The sequence below is a fragment of the Pempheris klunzingeri genome, chromosome 4, assembly GCF_042242105.1.
Source record: "Pempheris klunzingeri isolate RE-2024b chromosome 4, fPemKlu1.hap1, whole genome shotgun sequence".
NCBI classification, from domain to species: domain Eukaryota; kingdom Metazoa; phylum Chordata; class Actinopteri; order Acropomatiformes; family Pempheridae; genus Pempheris; species Pempheris klunzingeri.
The window spans coordinates 24,897,975-24,923,239 of NC_092015.1; the positions used below are offsets into that span (position 1 = coordinate 24,897,975).

Below are 25,265 nucleotides of genomic sequence, written 5' to 3' on the forward strand. Positions count from 1 at the left end.
AGATTCAAAGCGTTTATTATCATGTGTACAGTGCAGAAACAGGTTTCCCTGTACAATGAAAATCTTACTTTGCCATCCACACTGAATGCCAAAGAGTTTAAAAGAGTAAAAAAAAGGAGAGGATAAAATATAAAATATAAACTACTATTGCTACATACATATATTTACAAAATGTGCAATTTTATTAACATAAAGCAAAGTGAATGTGCAGATTAGAGGTAGTTTGGTGTTGTTGACTGAAGGAGCCTGATGGCGGAGGGAAAGAAGGAGTTTCTGGATGTCCTGCACTTCAGACTCCTGTACCTCCGGCCTGAGGGGAGGAGAGTGAACACTTTGTGTTGGGGGTGGGTGGGGTCCTTGATGATGGAGGCAGCCCTCCGGTGGACTCTGCGTCTGTAGATGCTCTGCAGAGAGGGCAGGGGAGTCCTGGTGATCTTGGACGCGGCCTTCACCACACTCTGCAGGCGTTTGCGGTCCATGATGGTGGTGCTGCCGTACCACACAGTGATGCAGCCGGTCAAGATAGACTCAACAACGCAGCTGTAGAAGTTGGTGACGATTTTTGACGACATGCCAAACCTCCTCAGCCTTCTCAGGACGTACAGCCGCTGCTGGGCCTTCTTCACCAGCTGTGTGGTGTTCAGTGTCCAGCTGAGGTCTTCGTTGATGTGGACCCCCAGATATTTGAAGGTGCTCACCCTCTCCACTTCCTGACCTCGGAAGAGCAGTGGCTGATGAGGGGTCCTCTCCTTCCTCATGTCCACTATCATCTCCTTAGTTTTGTCCGTGTTGAGGGTGAGGTTGTTGTCCTCACACCATGTCACCAGAGTGTCCACCTCCCTCCTGTAGGCTTCAGGATGGTGTTGTCCTTGTGGGAGGCTACACAGTCGTGGGTGAACAGGGTGTAGAGGATGGGGCTGAGGACACACCCCTGAGGTGTGCCGATGTTCGTGATGAATGTGATATTAAAGCACTTTGAGTGGTCAAAAAGACTAGAAAGGTGCCATACAAGTACAGTCCATTTACCATCTAATAGGAGCTATATAGATTTCTAACCAGTGTGTCATACCAGCAACAGACCTGTGTACATTTAACTACAAGAGCATAACACAAAGATACTGTAACTTAAAAAAAAATAAAATAAAAAAATAACCAAAGACTGAAGGAACCAAAACCAAGGAATCTTTGCAAAGGATATCCACACAGTCCTGATATATACAATAGCTTTTGTCTTTGTCCTGACAAAACCATCTCACAATCTTTGACTTCTTTGACCATTTTGGATTTTTCACTGAGGTCTGACTTGGCCATGGATGACTTGACTTGAGACAGAAATTATTTCAAGTTGAGTAGTTGTAGTTTTAATAGTTAACAGGATGTGAGTGTGTTGAGAGGACATTCTCACCTAAATGCTCCTTGATTGGTATATATCTGATGGGGATTTGGGTTGTTTTTTTTCTAGACTTAATTTAATAACAGAAAGTGAGCTCATGAGATGAGACAAATGCTGACTGGGATGCCTTATCATGTCCCAATAAAAAAGACTACAAAGGGAGATTTTATTCCCTTCCCACAGTATTTTGACAAATTCTACAAAGTGTTCAATGACACTGACCAATAGGACCACCGAGCTCTCTTAACCACACCCCTGTAAACATGAAAGTGAACCTCTAGCCACTGAACTACTGTATTGGAAGATTTATTCAAAATGCACACGGTGGGTGTTGACTTCACCATCTACACATACTGCTCACCTACAAACTCAGTTGCTTTTCACTGAATGACATGAAAAAGACAGAGCCCAGGTTCATCACCCAGTAATCATGTATGGTTCCAGCTATACTTTCATTTATAAAACTGTGATTTAGTACAGGGTCAACCTTGGTTTTAGGTTCTGTAAGGTGAAATGGTGAAATCAGTCACCACTTTACTATCAATAAGCTCTTGTGACTCAGGGGTCCAATGTGTACTCTGTCATGTCTCAGTGAAGTCACAGAAAAACACATTATCTTGTAGTCTGATACTGGTATTAGGCAACATTACATTTTATGTGCAAAGGTTTTATATTTTAGATTCTTCAAGGTAGCCACCTTTTGCTCTGATGACAGCTTTGCACACTCTTGGCATTCTCTCGATCAGCTTCATGAGGTAGTCATCTGGAATGGTTCTCCAGCATGTCGCTGCAGAATACTTTGGTAGCCGTGCTGGTTAAGTGTGCCTTGAATTTTGAATAAATCACCAACAGTGTCACCAGCAAAGAACATCCACATCATCACACCTGCTCCTCCATATTTAATGGTGGGAACCACACATGTAGAAACCATCCATTCACCCTTTCTCTCTCACAAAGACATGAGGAGTGGAACCAAAAATCTCAGATTTCCACTGGTCACATGTTAAACCTCTGCAGCCAACCTCCACTGGGAATAGCCAGGCCTGCCAACCTTTGTCCCGGCACTGGTTGACCAAGCCCTGGTACTTGGTGGCTTTCCTCTCATAGGCTTCCTCACATCCGTCCTCCCACGGGGCCGTCAGCCCAATCAGGATGATCTTCTTCTTCTCCTGTGACAATAAAACCACATCTGGCCTCTTATTATATATATACATATGTCAGCAAGCTAAAATACTATAGGAGTAGCTCTTAAACATTGAAAACCTCATTATTTTAGTGTGGAAACACAAGGAAACAAAATCTCTTATCTGATCTTTGAAACAAAATAACCAAGGCAGGAATGTAACAAATTACTGTATCAGCTTGCAACCCTCACTTTGCAAAGTTTGAAGCCATTAGGATACCTATTCCTTCACAGAAACATGACCTTGATCTGTACAAGCCTTTGTTACTGCTGAATTTCACTGTATGTCATTACGTCCATAAGTAGTATTTTATTCTTGTTATACTTACTTTTCCAAAACATTCGCGTGCACTCTATCTTTCTTATCTCCCTTTCCTTTTTTCTTGTAGCTCCCATGCATCATCTCCCTTGGTAGAGGATTAACTACAGCAGTTTAAACTCACTTTCCTGTCACAGATGTTGGCTTTGAAATTGAAATGAGTTCTCCCTGGTAAAGGGAGTGCATTACAAAGGAAAACAAATGTAAATGTCCCTGAAGAGGCCTGAAGAATCAGTCAAGAGAAGGTGACCAAATTGCAGCAGGCCAAACATTTTACATTTTACTATTACTATTTTTTGCTAATTACAAATAATTTTAGATGAGTACATTATATTGCAATAAAACTGGTGGATGCTATTTGGTTTGTACAAGAAAAAGACACCTCCAGCAAAAGAAAGATAAGGAAATAGCAACCCTTTCCAGCTCCTCCTGGAGGATCCCAAGGTGTTACCTGGCCAGATGAGATATATAATCCCTCCAGCAAATTCTGGGTCTGCTTCAGGGCCTCCTCCCAGTGGGAGGAGGTGCTTGGTAAACCAAAGGGAGGCGCCCAGGAGGCATCCTGACCAGATGCCCAAACTACCTCAACTGGCTCCTTTTCGATGTAATAATAATAACAATACATTTTATTTAAGGGCGCCTTTCAAGGCTCTCAAGGTCGTCGTACAAAATACAAATAAAAAGTGCATTACAACAGGTAAAAATGGGTATAAAAACAGGTATAAAAACAAACAATAATATACAGAAACAGTGCAAAATGATCAGAGGGAGTAGGAGAGTTTGAACAGATGAGATGTGGAAAAGATAGCCGTTTTAATTGATTTAGTCTCATAAAAATACTAAACTATCAATTTGGAATTATGTTTTATAATTGATTTAATAATTACTACCAAAATTACCACATTGATAGCTAGCTAGCTAGGATTTTGGAGTTCTTGACAGTGTAGAGGTTGACAGTATTCACTCTTGTACAGTGTGTCTTGAACATTAAAGAAGACAGTCTAACAATCTAACAAAGTGTGACTAACTAACAAACCATAGGGAGAGTGTGTGTGTGTGTGTGTGTGTGTGTGTGTGTGTGTGTGTGTGTGTGAATAGGCTGAGGAATGTGAGATAGGAGGCCACAAAGGTGGGGGAGAGCCCAAATGGTGATATCCAGACCCCCTGGGGTGTGGGGCAGAGGAAACAAAGAAAGCTAAGTGCTGTAGCTGTTAGCTTAGCTTTGTCCCTCAGTCTAGGCCTGTTGTAAACTGTGTGTGTGAGTGTGTAGATAAAGGTGCCAGGTTAAGAAAGGATGGTTAGGCCTGCTCTTGTACAGCCCACACTGAGGCAGAGAACACTGAAGTTAGCTCAGTTGACCCTCCGGGGTCCAGGGCTGGAAGAGAGAGGATCTCTCTCTTCGGGTGGGAGATCAGGAGAGAGGGGTCTCTCCTCTTCAGGAGAGGTGTCCAGAAAGAGAAAGTTCAGTGGGGGTGACTTGGTTTTGTTGGCCTGAGGTCGTAAAATCGTGTGTCCCACTCTGGCCAATGGTGGCTGTGGAGCTGGGTCCAGGGGTGATTTCACACCTATCTGTGAAACTTGGGGACACTGAGGAACGGAGTCCATAGTCCCACAGACAAAGAAACATGTGGTCTTCACCATATGGTCTTCACCGTGTGGTGAGGCCCAACATCACCCAGAGGTCATGACCACAGGTGAGGGTTGGAGCGTAAACCGACTGGTAAATCGAGAGTTTTGCTTTCTGGCTCAGCTCCCTCTTCACCACAACGGACCATAACAGCGGGTTCTTAGGTTGCTGCCTTGACCAGCACAAACGACCTTCTGGCCACAGCTCCTAGCAGCCGCCTCTGCAATGGAGGCTTTGAACATGGCCCACTCGGATTCCATGTCACCAACTTTTTCCAGAGGTGGGAGTTAAAGACCTCCCAGACAGGGGCCTCCACCAGATGTCAGCCTGCAGCATGTCTTATTCACACAGGACTTTGGTGTGAAATGACCACTTAAAATCTGCAGCAAATCCCTCCTGGCTTATCCATCTGGCACAATGTAGACTTTTCCACCTTTATAGTCATAAAGATAGCTTTCTGTTGTCCCTCTTCTGTCTTTTTTTGCCTCAAAATGAAATTCCAAATGTACAGGTAAATATACAGCTGTCATTGCAATCCAGGTCAAATTTGTCTCCTTTTCCAAAGGTCTGCCAATATTAGCAAAAATTTTGGGGAAACAAACTAACTTTGTAGCACCATTGACATCTTGCCAAAAACCCTTGTCACTCCAGATTATTCACATCTTCAAAGTAGTAATGTGTCTGGCTAAAGAAGAAATAGAGGAACATCCAGAGCTGATGGTCACTAGGTGTAGCTGATGCCTAGGGAGCTCCACCTTGTGGGGTCTAACTGAAAGAAACATTCACCTTACAAGAAGTAAACTTTCTATTTACAACACTCAAACCACAAGAGGTGGCTTTAAGTCTCAAGTGCATCTCCTTCACTGCTCCACCAGTCAGTCCCAGTTTGTTTATTGTCATCTCAGTTGCATTATGGCAGGTTCAGACAGGAGGCAGAAGCTCTGCAAAGTGCCATATATCAATTCTCGGTCTGACTGTTCACACCAGAAATGCAGTGCTGCACACTGGTCAACAAGCAAATCTGCTCTTCTACTCTTTTCTAATCATACCTCAAGCTGACCTTCTTTTTCTGTCTCTGTCTGTCTGTTTGCTTGTGTGTCATTAACAGCTGAGATAATATTTCTAATAAATATAATGGACTGACAGACATACTTTGAAATTTCATACGTTGAGTGCATGTGTGCTTGCATAGGTGTGTGTTTTTTTGTTTTACTTTCTTGGATCAGAGAGAAATGCTGTCTCATTTTGCCTGCACTACTGTTGTATGTACAGCTAAATGACAATAAAGTTTGATTTGATTGAAAAATTGAGCAGAACTGAACAGTGGGGAGGGGGGCATGAAAATCAAAAGAGTTGGCAAGCAAGAGATGTAGATTTTATCATTTATCAGAACCAGATCATTTATATCATATAGGCAATTTATATCATTTCAAATAGATAATCAGTGTTTTTTTTTCTTGCTTGTGGTGAGCGTAGAAAACAAATCAAATGGCGAGACAATTGCTGCAGATCGATTTCTGTCTGTACAGCCCAACTGGCTAACATGGGTGCTGAAAGGAAGCTGGCAGTGCATTGGGCCAATTGGCAGCGCTTCCAATTTCTGCCTGAACCCAGGGTATTCTCATGGCTGCTGGTAGCTGCTTTTTACAGAATCTTTTTGAGAGCTTGTTGATGACGTGCATTTTGGACAAAGGCCACCTCAGATGGATTTGTTAGGTAGAACAATGGTCTTGAATACCACCTGTTGCTATCCACCCCACACACACGCATCTTTCCATGGAAAGCATTATTTCTGAATCCATTTAAGTAGTTTTATTCACTCATTGACACCGATGGCAGAAAGCTACCAATTTAGCCAATTTGGGTTCAGTGTCTTGCCACTTCAGCATGTGAATAGGAGGAGCTGGTGATCAAACTGACAACCCTGCAATCAGTGGGAAACCCCCTCGTACCTCCTGAGCCACAGCCAACATGCCATTATTAGAAAATGACAGAACAAAACTGAACAGAAGAAAGGCGAACTGAGACATGGCATGTCTGTGTGTGCCAAGCTATCATTTTGCATATTTGCTAATTGGCATAAATTCAGACTCATTAAATGACTTGTGATGTGCAGCAATGGTTTCATAATAATGTACACTCTTACATTCAGTACTTTCACACAGAGTTATTATGTTGCTCTTAATTTTAAATGAACTCAACAACTGTGAAACGCACAGTGTCTGATACATATGGAAATCATTTGTGTTGTGTTTCTGTTCTATAACAAAACCTGCACAAAGACACACCCCACTGCAGCCCACTAAAAGAACTCCAGACACATTAAGCTCTGTGATGCTTTTCCCAAACAACCAAAAAGAGACAGGGCAGAGTGATAATCTGGCTACAGACCTACTGAACTGCCAGTGGCTTTGATAGCATGAAAGCAAAAACAACTGTGGTTCCAGTCCAGACCATTTAAAAATACATGAAGAAATAGCAGGTGTATGAGCATCATTTGAGAATGCATTTTATCCTTACTTGATACGAGCCATATTGCGAGGTTTTGGCTACACATGTGATCTGACCCAGCCACCTGCAGTTCTAGACTCAGCTGCAGTTTATGGCCTAATTACATTCAGACGGGGACATCCTGTACTCCAGTCTTGCTATTTTGATTTACCTGTACAATTAGTTGCAAAATGGACATACTGTATGAGGCACATCAAAACACCACATGCTGACAACCACATCATCAGTGGTGGATGGGGGGGGGGGTTGCTGTGTTAAGATGTACGACTGTTCTGTGACTCAGCTTTGAAGGTGTAATGATTGCATTTGTATTTGGCATTTGTTGTGCTGATAGTAAAACCCACTGATTTGTGATTATCCACCATGATTTGTACTCAAGACTTGCTTGTCACTTCACTCGCTGACTTTGTTTCCACACTTTTTCCTTCTTTTTCAAAACTGTAACATTGTAGCCCACAGATGTTGTATCAGCTCAATGACATGCTATCATTTGCATGGCATGTCTTAGTGTTAAGCTGATTTATTTATACAAACATTTCACTGTGAGTTCCGACTTGCTTAACTCTGCGATTTTTTTGTGTTTGGGCAAAAAATCCTCAATAAACTGTCAGCACGTTGTAATTCAAGTGGTCTGAGAGAAAACTTGACTTCTACACCTCCTCTTGGCTCTATTTTCATCCTTTAGAAAACGTAGCCTGTGACGGGTCGTCTCAGAGAGAGATGTATTCAACGTTGGCAGGATCTGTCTGCACTGCTAAGCAACCCAAACAAAGAAAGACAAATCAAACAGAGATTCTAAAAGAGAGGCTCACGTTAAAGGCAATAAAATATATGTCAGTATCTGCAAAGTGTTTCTGAAAAGGAGAGAGCGATGAAGCTGCTAACTTCATTGCCCTCTGAAAACCAAAGACTGTTTAGAAAATGTGTCGAGATGGTTTGTTAGGTTGTGTAATGGATGTATTGTAAGACCTATTAAAATGCATCTGTATGTTGTGTATGCAGATTTACAATGAAAGCAGGCAATGTTGCTAATAGTTTAGCCTCGTGCTAACTGTAACATTAGCCAAAGGCTGTGGCTTTCAGGTTCATGTTTGTGTAACATTAGGTAGCGGCACCGGGATCACAATCATGATGACTGAAGCTGCTAACTTAATTTAATTGTAATTGTGTTGCACAGGTTTGGAATTTTGTGCCCATTCGTTTACCGTGAAAGTTGGTGACGAGGGGCTATGTTGAATGTTGCTTACAGTTTAGCCTTCTGCGGCTGCGGCTAATTCCAGCTCATGTTTATGTAGCTAACACTAGCTAACGTTAAAGTCTCGAATCACAGCAGATCATCTCCAAGGGCTTTACAGATCCACACTTGCATAGAAAACGGGACGGTAAGTTTCAGCTGCTGCTATACAGTGTAACAGCATGAGCCTTTTCCACAGCAAACATTTTGACTTGTCTTATTAGGAAAATCACAGGTGCTACTACTAATATTACTAACAATGGCTCTGACCCAGTAAGTCATTACAATAAACCAGCATGCACACTGCCAGCACCCAGAAACTAACACAGCTAAATGGAATCTAGCCCTTCATTCCTATTGCGACAAGTCAAAATGTCCTCAGTGAAAAAGGTCTATTAGGATCATAATGACAGTAGTGATGATTGAATGAGGTGTGTGCATATGCCTGTGCTTGTCTGGTGGGAGGGGTTCAGGTCAGAGAGAGGAGAGAGAGGCATTTTCCAAATTCTGGCTTTTTTTTGTTGCCTTTTCCAGGTTTCTGACTCCTGCAGCTTTACACTTTTGAAGGGTTTTGGAAAATTAGATAGAAGGCTTGTTTTTACTGCATTATTTTTAATTTTCATACAGTATGCAGTTCCTGCTTACTGCTCTAATTTAATTTCACCCTCCTTAGGGTTGTTTATTGCAGTTGCATGAGAGAGAGAGATGGAAGAGGGGAAACATAGTGGTACGACCCACCCACCCAGTGCGCCAAACATGTAGCTAAGTAGGACAATGAAATTGATGGGCCACTGAGTGTAGGTGACCTACATAAATTAATGTGGACAGAGATTCCACACCGGAACTGAGCTGTGCTGTAGGTGTGAGACTCAGCAGTAAGGACACACAGTGAGCTCACATACATACAGCAAGAAATGCTGATGTGATCTTCCATGACAGCGACATGTGCATGAATGTACTCACATTATGTCAGGGGACGAACTCTTGATTCTTGTGATTTGGCTGATATTTACAGTTGGTAACATGCATGCAAATTACTTTTTATAATGTTCAACGTTAAATTCTGTGTTAATACACCTTTGACTTTGTTTTTGACCATTGATTATGATAGTAATTTTGCTGCTGATTGAAGAAATCACATTAATTAATGATGCACATAACATAACTAGTCCAACAATCCTCCAAGGCCTGCAGACTAAACAACAAAATAGTTTGTCATTACCAAAATTAGTCATTCTTGATCTGACACCGCTATCAAAAGATCAATATCCTTTATTAGTGCCTTCCGAAACTGCTGCAATATAAGACAGTTAGAGATACTTTGCTAATTTTCAAGGAGCTTTGTGTCATTACAACGGTGGTAGTTTATATAAATGATCAATGATCAAGTCATCAATGATCATTTCACTGTGTCATCTGCACAGAGAGCTTCCCAAAGGTTCCCGTTCTCATCCTCCGGGTGATGTATAACAAGTCACTAGCAGACAATTTTTGGCTCTTGGGCTGTTGTACAATTGAATTGGTAACTTAACAGTAAAATAACTAACATCATTTTATCGTCAAGTCAGTTATTTAATCAAACAATAGCTGTAAAGCCAGCAAGTGTCTGCTAGATGACCTCTTTCGTGCCACCCAGGGAGCCCTTGGTGCAGACAACATGGCCAAGATTGTAATGATACAAAGCCAGGTGAAAATAACGTCGTCAAATAAATGTGAAAACTGCAGCAGCAGAAGCTGAAACAAGCAGAGAGAGAGAGTGAGAGAGATTACTGGAAATAAACATCTTTCACTGCCTTGTGAGATCACTGTAATGCACTTATGTCAGTCATCGTCTCATGCACACAAAATCAATTAGATAAATTAAACTCTGTGAAAAAGCCAATCTAAAGATGCTGAGGAAATTGATCCTTTCATATCAGATCAGTCTATGAAAACCATTTGTCCCCCCCTCATGGCGCCCAGCACTGGAGCAGAAGAGGTTAAAAAAAAACTCTTACAATAGTAATCTGACCAACAGTCATGTATTTCCAATTCCCATTACTGCCAGCTGCTTGGATTAATAAATTGATATCCAGTAAAAGTCTTTTCATACAGAATGTGAGCAAATAGGAATTTAACAAGTCATTCAGTGCTTGTGCACTGTTAGATATGATAAAACTGACAGCAGCATTTACTATCAAGTTACATCCGATGATGAAATTGGTGTGAAAATGGATTGGTAATTTCACTGTTACAAGTGGTGGTCAGCCTCATGATTGTCATTACGGCTTCAATGGCAACATGTGTTTTAAAATCTGTCAGCGTTGCAGAGAGAGAGCAGAAAGAAAAAGTGTTCTTCCTCGTTGTCAATTCAATTCAATTCAATTTATTTTGTATAGCCCAATATCACAACAGAGTTGTCTCACAGTGCTTTACAAAGTTCACTGAAATAAACAAGAAGTGTAAGCGAACAAACACAACTGTTTTACTCAACATTGTCCTCTCTCTTCCTCTCTGCTCCCTCTCATGCACCAGACGCCAAACATTGTGCAAGCATGCATCACATTTTGTGTCCTGTCATTTCAAATTGAAGCCATAAGGACTGTTAACATACAATTCACTATCTCTATGTGACAAAAAGCAGTACTTTAACAGACATGAGGCCGGCGATGTTAAGTATTCTGAAAGGGGCTTGGAAAAGACCAACTGCATTTCTATTTTACTTGATTTAGTCTTTTGTTAACACATGTGGTAGAACTAGTTACTATTAATTTATTGATTGTTTCCTGATCCTCTGCGGTGCTTGGTATGCACCAGAGAGAGATGTATTTACATTGTGAGAACTCTTACGACCCCCCGCTCGATCATTTCAGGTAAGAAGAGTGTAATCAACTATACATTTGTTCATGTCTCCTGCGAGAGCTCCACTTAAAATCCAGATACAGCGCCGGTAATCAGCAACTGCACAGCTGATACTCAGAAGTGAGAACGTGCTGAGGGAGAGCCGTATAGCCACAGAAGCTCAGCGATAACACCGTCCACAGTCTCCAATGTCTCATCTGTCACACATAGATTGCTATTACAGCTGTCTGAGAGCATTGCCATCACCTAATTAGAAAGGCTCTCTCTTTCTGTCTGTCTTATTTTTTTCAATCTCTCAACCGCCTCTATCTTTCTTTGTTTCCTCTCTGTTTACCTCTCTGTCTTTCTGGTGTTTGTCTCTCCACCTCCCCTCCTTACTTCATCGGTCATGCCAATTGATTTCTTTGAGAAAAGTCTCTCATGGTTTTCGCCTTGATGTGTCTTGTGTAATTAAAGCCCAAATTGTTTTGATGCCAGTGTAATCACATTAGTGTGTTATTGCAGGAGAGGAAAAAGAGTGAGATAGGAAGAGAGAGGGGTGAAATTGGACTTCGCTTGCTTCACATCCACAACCTGCTACTACTGTGTGTGTGTGTGTGTGTGTGTGTGTGTGTGTGTGTATTTGTTATTATGATTACGAATATAGAGGTGTCATCGTACATGGTGCTCAAAATCCAGGCCCATATGGCATTCCATTAGCCTTTCTGTCAAATGGGAAGGAGGGCAGTTCTGATGGACACAGCTAGTTAGAAAGAGGACAGTGTCTGTGAGAACCAGCCGAAAAGAAAAGAATTGTTTTGATTTTTGCTGTATGTGTAAATTGTATGTGTAAAAATGTGGACATTCTGATATATTCAGAATATGAAAATGATGATGATGATGATGATGATGACAGTGATAATGGCTTTTTAGTGGCAGATGCAAAAGAACTTGCTGCAGCAGTATAGTGAATAATACGTGTATGCCCAATGGTACATTGGGATTGTTGGTGAACTTGCAGATGATGTGAAGAGGAGTAATCTCTTGGGTGCCCTTCATATTGATGCATGACAAAAGGATGTTTGATCCTAAGAGAGCCTGTGCTGTGCTTTAGTTTGTTTGTTTTTTTAATGTTGACTCTGTTTCCAGCATAATGCCAAATATAAGGTTGCTTTAGTGGCAAATTGTTTTCAGACAGCTCTGTTGGATTGTGAGATTCACCACAAGAAAAGCACTGTACTGGTACAACACAAAAACCAAACCAGGGAAGATAAAACCAACCCATAATTGCAGAAGCGGCCTATAGCTGAGAAATGTGGAATACATAATGGTTTGTTCAGGTGAAGTCCTGGCTGCATTAGTTAGCCATGTTAGCCATACCTGCTCCCTTAGCTGACTGGGCTCCTCATTCAGTGGACCTAATGAATCAGGCCAAGTATCATTCTCATAGGGCCAATAAGTGATGTAGTGATTTCTTCTTTGCATTTTCACTGTATTCTTTGCAAGGATGTCGTTTCCTGGTGCTCATCCAGTTAGAGAGCCACATACTGTACCAACAAGTCCCTCATATTAAAGTACAAAATGTCATTAGTCCATGATCTCTAGAACAACACAAAAGTCCATTAGTGCACATTTGTTCTATTTTCTCTTTTGTATTTGTTTGGGTAAAAGAACTATTTAACACAATATGCTGGCATACAGTACGTTTCCTCAACCTCAGCCACAGTCTGTCTTGAGTTCTCTCTAATAATGCAGACACGCACAAGACATTGACTCTGTTAAATCCCCTCAATGCTTCTTTTCTTTCTAACAAGTCTGAGCCACTCCATCACAACAAGCTTTTTCCTGCCCTTCTCCTCCTCCCCCTCATCGCTCACCTTGGGTGTTTCTCTCCGAGCCCATCAGCCTGCTAAATGTATTTCACTCTGCTCATTACAATGTAGTGAGATGGCTTGCTGCCTCAATCGATTTCTACGTCCACTCTCATTTACTTTACAAGGGGTCCTGCTTCTAAAGAGCTTAACTGTCTTTTCTCCTCCCTCCTCCGTCTCTTCTTTCTTGTTTTTGATTAGGAAGATGTGTAAATAAGGGCACAAACTCCCATTGATGCATGCCAATCTATTTATTGACTCACCAGTGTTGCGTTTGGACAGCTCTCCATTAAATCCTGCCAAGGTGAAGAGGAACCATTGGGTATTGGGACTATTGTATTGTATTCCTTTTTGAATGTTTTGTGTGTAGTCCTCACACATGTGCACATCCATGCTCCACCCCCCCCAGTGGCCCTCAAACAGTGGAACATTCAACAACATGAACACATGATGTGCAGACTGACTTCATCACTGCATCAAAAACCCTTAAAAACCCTTAAACAGCTTTTGAAGAAGTCAGGAACTTTAATGTGTTTTGGCTGGAGAGAACAGGGACTAAATTTAATTCCTTTCTCTGTGGACTTTCTACATTTTAAATGGTTGCACGGTTAACTTAAGGTGTTTGTTCAAATAAAAACTTCAGGCTGAACTCACTACTAGTATGAGCCCATTAAAATGACATATGAAAATATATAAATAAAGTAAAGATGAATGAAATGATAGTATAGTCCCCCGGTGGAGTTTAAACAGTGGTGGTGGTGATGAAGCTGAGAACTGAATGAAGAAGAGCAAGCTTCTGTTGAACACAGTGGAGGGTCCTATGGCTGCTGAATGAGGAGGTAACTGTGGAATGTGATGGTAACTGGAGGAGCTCGGTGTGCAGGAGGGTTGCATCAATTTGCCTAAAATGACAGCTGACAGGGCAGAGAGAGAGATACGATTGTAAACTTTGACAGCTGGGTGTTGATTGGCCTTTAAGGGCGAGAATTAGATTTTTTCAAGTGCATTAATGAAAACATGCCCACAATCAACTGATGAGGAGAAGCGGAAAGAGAGTGAGTGAGAGTGAACATAATGAATGATATGACAATCTTCCAGGTTAAACTTACATGAAGCTCCATGTACAGGTCATGCAGATTGCTCCATGCCTTCATTAGTTCATCCATCTAACCCTTTAGCCACACTTAACTTACTGCATAACTGTAGATTGTCAGATTGGGATGGTGGTTTCCTTGTGCATGGTCAACAGCACAAACTTTGCATGTAACCTTTTTGTGAGAGATTGCATCAAATGTTCTATTCAATGATTCCATTCATTCTGTGAATTGTTTTGACTGTGAAGGGGAGAAGAGTGGCTGAGAATTTCAGAAAAAGTCAAACTAAAATAAAACAAACAAATAACCACCAATGAAATATAAGATTTTATTGAAAATCTTTAAGTGCAAAAACTGATGTCTTACTGTCTTAAGAAATGGGTAATTTAACTAATTTTTTTTTCTTAACATGAAAATAATCACTTAAAACACTTTAACTTGTTCTTGTTACCAAGAGTAAGTATCAGAAAATCAGTATAAGTATTATTATAAAATTATATTACACCGGTGACCATTGGTTTTTAATTTGTATTAGCGGTATTCACATTTTACTATTATCATTTGTTATATGTTATATTCTTATATTTCATTATTAGGTTTTAGAATACTAACTTTATCCTGTGGATTACATCTAATCTTGTATTTTCCTTTAATAATTTCCTTCCTTGAGTCAAGAGAAAAACCTTGTTGGTCTGTGGGTTTGTTTTGAATCATGCTTGGACTAGATTTTGGTGTGGTTGTGTGTGTGTGTGTGTGTGTGTGTGTGTGTGTGTGTTTGATTCATTTTAAACTCATTCATGGCGATAGCGTAAAAGATCCCGGAATATTCTGCTACTTTTCACACTGATTCGATTGCTCCTTCTCTGTCATCAATGCATCAATGTTAAAACAAAACGTTGCACTTTTTATTAAACCTAATTCAATGAGGAGCACATTGGTTGTTGGGATGATCAGGTCCCTTCAGCATCATAAATAACCTTTTGGTGAAGCTGGGATTTCCATTTTTTCTTTCACAAGCTAGCCCTCTCCTTGGATTTCTTTGTGTCATGTTCACATGAGCTATTAGCCTGTGTCATGTTGTAATAAAGGTGGGGAATAGCAATGACAATTGTCCCATACAAATGTACTTCTGGACACTTGCTGTGTGTTTGTGAAGGATTGTATATGGCTTTAAATAACTTAAATGCTACACAGCTAGAAGTAAAACATGTTTTATAATGTGGTTTGTATCCTTCAATGACTGGGATTAATCTTAAATTGAGGGGTGGGTAATAGATTATCTGTCTTGCTCCTCTGTAACTGAACTCAGTGTTACAGATGCCGGTCCAGCCAGTGGCAAATTATAGGATTAGTGGCTTCATCAGTTTATTTCAAAAAGGGACAGTTTCAAACAGTTTCCTGAATTGTCTTTTTTGAGTGAGTATTATGTTTTTGCAATACGAATGGACCCAGTATGGTCATAGTGTTTAATCACACACTTCACTTGACATAAAATATGTTAAGACCGAAAAACTTAGACAGTATGTGGGTGCTGTGGACCCACAAACTGGTCTCCCTCTTAAAAAACACAGGACACTAATTGGACATTATGTGAAACACTAGGCTGTAATTATTAGGTTGTTAAACTGTTGGTAAGCTTTTAGTTTAACACTTACTTTGTTACTTGAACACGTCCACTGAGCATGGTTTTGTACTCCAGCAGTATAATGACACAAATCATTTATTCTGTCTGTAGAAATCAGATTTACATGTCTAAACTGATACAGAACATAAAGTTAGTGACATCGACTGCTGAGGTAGAGGCCAGAAGTCATCACTAACTGCTTCGTTTTGACATCACAGAGCAAAAGGCGTTCCCAACAATTGGCGTGGCTAAAAAGAAGCCTTATTTAGTCTTTCAAAAACTGACATCCATAAAAAAGAAAAGTCTGGTCTTGTTTTAAACCAAACCATTTGCAGATTAATTCCATAGAGGTTATCCACAATTAAGGATGAATGAATCTACACTCCCCTCCAAAAGTATTGGAACAGTGAGGCCAGTTCCTTTATTTTTGCTGTAGACTGAAAACATTTGGGTTTGACATCAAAAGATGAATATGAGACAAGAGATCAACATTTCAGCTTTTATTTCCAGGTATTTACATCTGGATCTGATACACAACTTAGAAGATTATTTGTAACGGAACACCAAATTTTTAGGCGAGCAAAAGTATTGGAACAGGTAGACTTAAAATAGATTAACGTGAAAAGACTTAATATTTAGTTGCAAATCCTTTTCTTGCAATAACTGCATCAAGCCTGTGACTCATTGACATCACCAAACTTTTGCATTCTGCTTTTGTGATGCTTTTCCAGGCTTTCACCGCAGCCTCTTTCAGTTGTGGTGTGTTTTGGGGGGTTTCTCCCTTCAGTCTGCTCTTTAGCTCTACAGGGTTGAAGTCTGGAGATTGACTTGGCCAGTCTAAAACCTCCCACTTCTTGCCCCTGATGAACGCCTGTGTTGTTTTTGCAGTGTGTTTTGAATCATTATCTTGCTGCACTATGAAGGATCTCCCAATCAGTTTGGTTGCATCTTTCTTTAAATTGGCAGACAAAATGTCTCTGTAGACTTCTGAGTTCATTTTGCTGCTGCCATCATGTGTTACATCATCAATGAAGATGAATGAGCCCATCCCAGAAGAAGCCATGCAAGCCCAAGCCATGACATTGACTGCCATGACCTCCACTGTGTTTCACAGATGAGCTTGTATGTTTGGGATCATGAGCAGATCCTCTCATTCTCCAAACTTTAGCCTTTCCATCACTTTGGTAAAGGTTTATCTTTGTCTCATCAGTCCATAAAACTTTGTCCCAGAATTTTTAGGCTTGTCTTCTATTCCTTGGCCTTCCTATTCTTCTTGCTAATGAGTGATTTGCATCTTCTGGTGTGGCCTCTGTACTTTTGTTCATGAAGTCTTCTGCGAACAGTAGATTGTGATACCTTCACTCCTGCCCACTGAAGGTTGATGCTGATGTCAACAGTTGTTTTAGGGTCTTTCTTTACAGCTCTCACAATGTTTCTGTCATCAACTGCTGCTGTTTTCCTTGGTCTACCTGTTCGACGTCTGTTACCTAGTACACCAGTGGTTTCTTTCTTCTCCAGGACATTCCAAATGGTTGTACTGGCTATGGCCAATGTTTGTGCAATGACTGTGATTGATTTTCCATCTTCTCTCAGCTTCCCAGTTGCTTGTTTTTCACCCATGGACAGCTCTCTGGTTTTCTTGTTGGTTACGCCTCTAACTATAAATGCAGTCTGCACAGGCAAAACCCAAATCTGAAACTGAACGTAGACATTCAGCGCGATTTATTGTTTGAATAATCAATGTAATAGGACACACCAGGGCAACAAAACACACCTGTCAGTCACATGTTCCAATAGTTTTGCTCACATGAAAAATGGGTGGGTTCAAACAAAAGGTGCTAACTTCTAAGTTGTGTATCAGATCCAGATGTAAATATCTGGAAATAAAAGCTGAAATGTTGATCTCTTGTCTCATATTCATCTTTTGATGTCAAACCCAAATGTTTTCCGTCTACAGCAAAAATAAAGGAATTGGCCTCACTGTTCCAATACTTTTGGAGGGGAGTGTATGTTTCTGTTATCTTCGCCGCCATCTTGACTGTAACGAAGGTTAATGGGTGTTGTGTTGAATTCTGTTCCACTATAAGGAAGTGTTTACCATACCACTCTACTGCGTTTCTCCTTGATTCATGCATACTGGAGAGTGAATGTAGCCCCATGCGATCTAAAAGGGAACATGTGCTATTAGGAACCAGTGACTGGGGGCCTGCTCTCAGTCCGTACAGTGCTAGTGTTATGTGCTAATGTTACCTTGTTATGTGCATCAACAAACACATTGCAATCCTGTTAAAGTGGACTGATGAGTTTCGTTGGGACTGCGACATGCTGTCTAGTAAACCCTTTTATTTCTGACTTTATCCTGATTGTTTCTCTTTTTTATTTCAAAATACTTTGGTATTCACCTGTGTTATGAGTATTCCTTTATTTTAATACTTGAAACTAGTTAAGCTATCAACCAAGGTTGAGCCTTTTGTTACAAAACAGTGATAACAGATCATGTTTAGGGCGACCCCTTTAGTAAAACACCTCCACATCTCCATCACACCCCCCATTGTCTGAAAATCTGCTTGGGGCTACAAATTATTCCCTCTATGGATGAGTGGGGGAAAAAACAGCAAGCTCCCACTGGGTCTCCCACATTGATAGAGTGTAGAAATTGGATGCTATTTGACAATGCCGCCATAGAGCCTGTATGTAAATGACTTCTCACACTTGGGAGTGAATTGAATGGGGGTGCAGAAAGATGTTGAGATGGAACATTGAAAACGTAGAGAGAATAAGAAAAAAAAGAACAGGGAGCGAAAAGGAGGAGCACCCTAATGGAGGGAAACAAACAAATGTGCCGCCAATGTTTCTCATAAGCTTTGAGTGACTGAATTTTCTCATTTGTCTCTTTTATTAGAGGCAGTAACAGATCCCCATCATATTTACTATTTACTAATAATAACACGTGGTGTAGAACAGCAGCGTTTATTTCAGAGTAGAAATGCAAGTATTATTTTCTTATTGCCTGAGTAATTAATAGTAATCTTGCTTCCTGCTGCTGTGGGTGATTCTGAGTTCCTGCTGTTTTTTTTATGGCACATACATCAATACAGTGGTCTTGTGCAAGTTCCCCCAAATTTGCCATATGTTGTAAATGATCTGAATGACCTCATTCCTGGGTGGATGTTGTACTTCAGTTAAGCAAAAGCTTGATGATAACACTTGGGGTATCCACAGGAAGGATGACCTCTGTATGCAAGAAACCTCTGACCTGTATGAGGGGTTTACACTTTATGGGCAACAGTGTACCATAGTCCCATTTTATATTTTCATTTCATTTCCTATAGTGCTTTATTTGTTAAGCAGGATTTTTAAATTTAGTAAGTTTAATACAGTAGTAAGGACCCTGTGGTTTTTCATTCATTGTTTTTCCCCACAAAGATCGAATGTAATACCGCTGTCTAAACAGATGATACAAAAACTACATACAAAAATGTAGGAGGGTCTGTCCCCTGGTTCAGTTGACATCCTAGCTAATAAAATATGTTACTACATGTATAAAATGTGAGTCTGCAAGCACCACAAGACATTTCTCTGTTTCCCAGTTACACTTTAATACAGTGTCAACTAATCACAGCAGGTATTATACGGTTTTCCAGAAAGTATTTTGAGGGGCAAACTCTCTGTGAATATGAACTTAGTATAGTCATTCACGGGTCATCCACCAATCAGAAGGTCAGTGGTTCGAAACCCGGCTCCTCCAGTCAACATGTTGAAGTGTCCTTGACAATGAAACCAAAATTGCCCAGCTGAGCATAGCTTCAGAGTGTGTGAAATGTGAATGTGTGTGATGCCAAGGTTTGGGAACCAAACTGGCTTGAACATGTGTGTTTGTAAAGTGATTAGTTTAGGAACAGTTATTATGGTGATATTCATGGAAGAAATGCAGCTAATCTCAGTAACAGTGTGTTTTTCTGGCTTCAAGGTTGCTTTCACATTTACTCTGTGAGGTTCAGTTTAACCTGTAAAACTCCACCTGCCCGCCAGCGTCTTGGGGTAAGGTTAGAGTGGCATTTTGGCCTTACAGTTCTTACGTTAGAAGGGTTAGGGTTAGAAAAAGTCTTACCCTAATCCTGGACAGCAGCCAGCAAGTGGAGTTTAAGAGGTTGAACCAACTCTAGTGTGTTGCCTGTTTGGTTTGAGTGATTTAAGGTGGTGTCAAAGCTGTCAAATTCTGATGCATAGTAACACAACCAAGACCACCTGATATTCCCTGATGCATCAGCAAAGTAAAAGCAGTTCAAATAGAGTTCTTTTTAGTATTTTAGCAGTTCATTCAATTAAAAGATGAAACACAGTGACCACACTGCAACTGCACAGCACACAAACCTCTCTGATGTAAAATCTTGTAAAATGATTTGTGAAATGAAATAATTTGCTCCAATAGTGGCTTCTCAAACACATCTGATGACAGGCAACGTGTGTGTGTGTGTTTTTTTTGTGTGTGTGTGTGTGTTGGAGGATTTGCTCTTACGTAAAGGTCAGTCAGGCCCCATTGATTGAGCATTTCAATTTTTTTTTTTTTTGCGTTATGACTCCGATGGGGTCTGGCATTAAGACCCCTGCTTTGATTCTGCCAGCTTTGTGAGAGGCTTTGTGCAAACAGCTGTGAGTGTGCTCGTGTTTGTGTGGGTGTGTGATAATACACACAGATTTTAATAAGTGTGAGATTGCATTCCAATGCCTTGATAATTGCTACTAGCACTTATTACCACCTCCGATTAAAAATGCATGTTGTCATTGAGGGGACAGGTTGAAAGTGACATCTGGCATCAAAATAAGTTTTAATGTTTTTATTTTCCCTGTCTGACTTTAGCATACTGGAGCTCGTGGTCTGGTGAATGGTGCATTGTATGTTGTGTAAAGATGGAGATGGAATGGGCCTCTTCAGAATGGTTAACTTTATTCTCAGTGCTGTGCTGTGTATGCATCAGCTGGGAAATAGAGGGAGGCCCTCTACTGTGTGCAGAGCAGGTGTGTTCATGCACCTTGAGACCTGATACATTTTTTCTCTCTCCCAATGCTTTCAGTCATATACTGATTAGAGCTGCAGGAAGCTTCGATTGAGAAACTATATTGTGAATTTGAATTGTTGTGTGTTACCTTGTCAGATACACAGTGGGCCTGCCAGCAAAAAAGAAAACTCTCCCTACCGTGCCATTCTCACATGTGTAATCAGTCAAACACGGAAGCAAGATCAGGGATTATCCGATCAACATTATTTTTTTGCAAATGACTATCCTATAAAGCAGTCAGTATTACAAAAGAACTGTCAAACCACCTGCAGATCAGTGATTTGGATTTGGCATCCGCCAGCGATGCGGGCTCCTCTTTAGTTTACACTTGCGACTGTAAACGTAATGCTGCCATATGGAATCAAATGTGGGAGAGAGCAAACAGTCAGTATTCATCCCTTGGCAATGAGATGCATCACCCACAGGAGAGAAAAAGCACACGGCCTCACCATCTGTAAGATTTTGCTGTGAACTTTGTAACAGGATCCAGACAGCATTTGAAAACACCAAATGGCTATCATGACCACTGTTACTGTCCAGTGATAAATAGGTTGAGTAATGAACCAAACAGATGGTTTTCATCAAAATGATATCACACTCTGACAAGAACAACTACCTGAATCTCTTTTCTTAACAAGGAGGCAATTTTGTCACAGTATTATGGAGTAAATGACAATATTTGGTCTACTTCACTGCACCTGGCAAAAAGCCTTATTGAAATAAAGGAAGGAAGGCGGGCCTTAAAAGTGATATCTTCTGATATATCAGCACATGAACATGCATCTACATGTGCATGGAGGAAATGAAGGTCCTTGGAGACCAGTACAGACAGGCACTCATACATTATCTAGTCTCTCAGTAAACAACTTTGGATTACTGCAAGATGGAAAGCAATGGATTGACAATGACTGCTGATTAAATATATTGATTAGCTGGGCATACCGAGCCATATGGACGCACATCTCTCAGGAAATAGTAGGAAGTATTTCGCCAAGTCATAGCGTAAATAGTATTTTATTTTTGAATAAAGGAAGTCTTTGCGAGAGATGAGAGGTGCTGGATCATCAGCTAGTACAAACACTGACTCAGTTTATCCACATCCAACCTCAGCCTCAGTTTATTTTACAGTTTTGAGAGATAAAACTGTAAAACTTTATGTTTACACTGTATAGCTAAACCTAATTGTATAATATAATGAGGACTGGACCAATTACCAAGCAGCAGAGCCAAAGCCCGGTGTTATATTTCCTACACTTTATATTTTACAATTTCAATAAATAGAGTTTGTTTTCACCCAGTTCTTTTTGTACACTACACTACTACACAGGATCACAGATTTGGTGGCTGTGGCTCAGAGGTAGAGTGGGTCATCCTTCAATCAGAAGGTCGGTGGTTCGATCCCCCGGCTATGAGTCAGCATGTCAAAGTGTCCTTGGCCAAGACATTGAACCCCAACTTGCTCCTGAAGCAGCTTCAGTGTGTGAATGTGTGTGAAAAAGTAGTATATGATGTGTGAATGGGTGAATGAGGATGTAATGTAAAAGTGCTCTGAGTGGTTGAAATGAGTAGAAAGGCTCCATACAAACACAGACCATTTACCTTTTGGTGAGTGCACATGTCAACCTGTGTGGGACCTCTTGTGATGTTGTTTTCTGCATCTTCATAGCAACATATTTCCAGTTTAAACTTCACTAAAGTTCACACTCACTTGAGTGCAGCAGTATATGCAGGTTACATTGCGTTGTTCATGCATTATGCACATTTTTTCTCTCTCCGTCACTCACATTTCCTGTCTGTCACCCCCTTCTCTCTATGCCACCCATCATGGCATTTATACGTTGGTCGCTGGTCTCACTGAGAAATGACTGCTGACAGGTGATTTGTTGGATGTCAGAAGTGGTGGCTGGAGTACTGATAATGTAGAGGAAAGGGGGAAGATGAGGGTAAGGAGGGAAGGTGTCAGGCAAAGAATTAGATTAGATTTTTTTTATACTTGTTTGCTTCAGAAGCCTGAACCAAGGTCCTTACCACTACCTGCTTTTCTCTCATCCACTTCAAAAAGTGAAAACTAGTGCTACAATATGTCTTTGTTGATTAAGGTAAATCAATTCAAGTCAAATATACTTACTGATAAACCCTCACATCTCACAACCATTTACTGTCATTACCACTACGCTCTCATTCAACATGTTCTCCCAGCCAAAATGTTGTACATAGGTCTATTATGTGTGAAGGCTTATTGTTCCATAGCAATACAAATATTTTAGTTTTTATCAAATAACCAAAATGACTTTCCTAAACCAGCCTGCCCTTGTAGCCATGGAAGAACTTTGACCTATGCCTTTTTAGAAAATAACGCAATCCACATCAGCATTGTCTCCTATTGTTCAGTAAAAGTGTTGCTTGTTGTCTTTATTACAGCCTTCATGTCTCTCTTTTGGGTTGCTGCGTTGTGCACAGTTTAAATCTTCTGGTTTTACACCATACTAAATGTTTCTACAGCAATATAGCAATGTTTCTTGTGTAAGCGACGTGGATGTGTGAGAAGGAATGATTACTTAGATAACTTTAGAGAGATCCAAATACAGGTCTGGCCAGCCGTTCTCCTCAGTCCCCCGCTAACTCTCTCTCTTCCACTTCAGTGTCTACCCTTTTGTCTCTTCCTCTATCTCTTCTCAACCTCAACCTTAACCTCGTGGTCTACCATCCTCCTGAGCAGCACTAACTAACTGGAGTACCTGATAGCAGAATATCTACTTACACTGACATTACTGTAATACTAAATATGTGTCAACTGGATGATCAATAGCAACTCAGTAAGAACATACTAAACCTGTATTTGCACAATTATGTATAAAATTGTGTTTATGTAATTATCTTTGCATCTATTATGTTGCATATTGTCAAGGCACAGTTACGCAGGGCAGATCTCTTGTTAAATGTAGGTTGAATAAAATGCTTTTACATTAGAATGAATTTATATGATGTGCTGAATTGGGATTCATGGGAAGTCAGCATTATGTTGATGTCGATGTTAAACAGGATTTAACTATGGAATTTGTAAAATCAGGTGGATTTCCTGAATTTACGTTAATAATTTGAACTGAAAACCGTGCTGTGGTGTGCAGTATGGATTGTCAGGTGCTTACTCTAGACTCTCTGGAAGAATGGCTTTCATGTCTAGTATCCAGCCCAACAACACAATTTATTAATCCTACCATCTCAACAGAATTTGATGGAACCCGTGTCCCCTATTTTTCCTGCTTGAAAAACTACCAAACATGAGGCATGGCGATAATTCAATAAGTGCCTTCACCATTTCAGTGTTGTACACATCAACAATATCCGCCACACATTTTCAGTTATTAGTTAAATCACACCGCCTCTTCTGACTCTTGTTGTCTTGACCAGCCTTTTCTTTCTCTGTATTATATGAATTGGTGTGAGCAGCCAGCAAAGGACTCACCATTGTGCAATTTAATTATTTTATCATTTAATGAGGGTATGATTAGCTACTCTTTTTCACTGATTACAATAGCAGTAATTCAGCTAACAGCCATTTTTATGAAAGCTTTTACTTTACTTTACAAAAATAACAGGACAGCAACTTTCCTTCCGTTCATTCCTTCAATAAATGTTATTGTGCCAACGTATTTTGAAGCTGTATCTCAGTTTTTAGAACACACATTTCCATTCAAATCTGCCAAAAGCTGAGAGATCATTCCTATGGAATACTGTTTCCTTCAGTTGTAAATATTCCCATTAAAGTTTTAGACCTTCCACTGACTCTGGAAGGTTGAATTTTAAATGCTTTTTAAATGCCCACCAGAGATGATTATTTTAGTCATAATTTGTTGGAACTGACCCTTTAAATTATGAGGGGGAGATAGGCCTTAAAAGGGAGAAAAGCTCCCTCAGTGAGTCATGAAATCCCACAACGCAATAATACCCCTGATATTTATCATATTCACCCTAAATATTCTGTCCACATTAGTTGATTTATGATTTTCTAAATAATGAAATTCCTGTCAGTGTGTAGTGATGGTTTCTATAACTGCCTCATGTGGTACAATAAAATCTGTTTTCATTGTAATATATGCAATATATGTTGCCCTGTTTTGTTATTTACTGATGAGAGAGGTTACATCCTGCATGTGGGAATGCATGCGCATAATGCTAAGATATATAAAGAATAACTTACTATCAAAACTAAAATTTGTTCTGTGCATTTCAAGAGGTTTTTGTTAGCGCAGCATGTCTGCCCACTGAGCCCAGTTAATCAGCACAAGTGACGAATTAACACCCCAAATCTCCGTTCTCCATATCCCTGCTCACTGAAAATGTGCTCTGTGCTCCATCACAGTAGTTAATGTTGTGGATATGATCCCGAGAGTGATATTAAAGGTAAGATGATAATGGTAAACGGAACATGAAGCTGTGATGTTGTTGCACCAGAGGAGATGTTAATATTTTTAAAGCATGATATGTTTACATTCTTTCATAACTGCTTGATGAAATAATGTATGTAA

At 40.3% G+C, this 25,265-nt stretch overlaps 1 protein-coding gene across 1 annotated transcript in view; it reads right to left on the minus strand.

Annotated features, from left to right (window-relative positions):
* Nucleotides 1–2,328: 2,328 nt before the first annotated feature.
* Nucleotides 2,329–25,265, minus strand: part of LOC139199573 (alpha-2-macroglobulin-like) — a 286,525-nt gene continuing 263,588 nt past the window's right edge. Inside the window, exon 37 of the mRNA XM_070828623.1 lies at nt 2,329–2,562. Within this exon, the coding sequence (XP_070684724.1) occupies nt 2,329–2,562 (234 nt within the window). The remainder of the gene's footprint in view (nt 2,563–25,265) is intronic.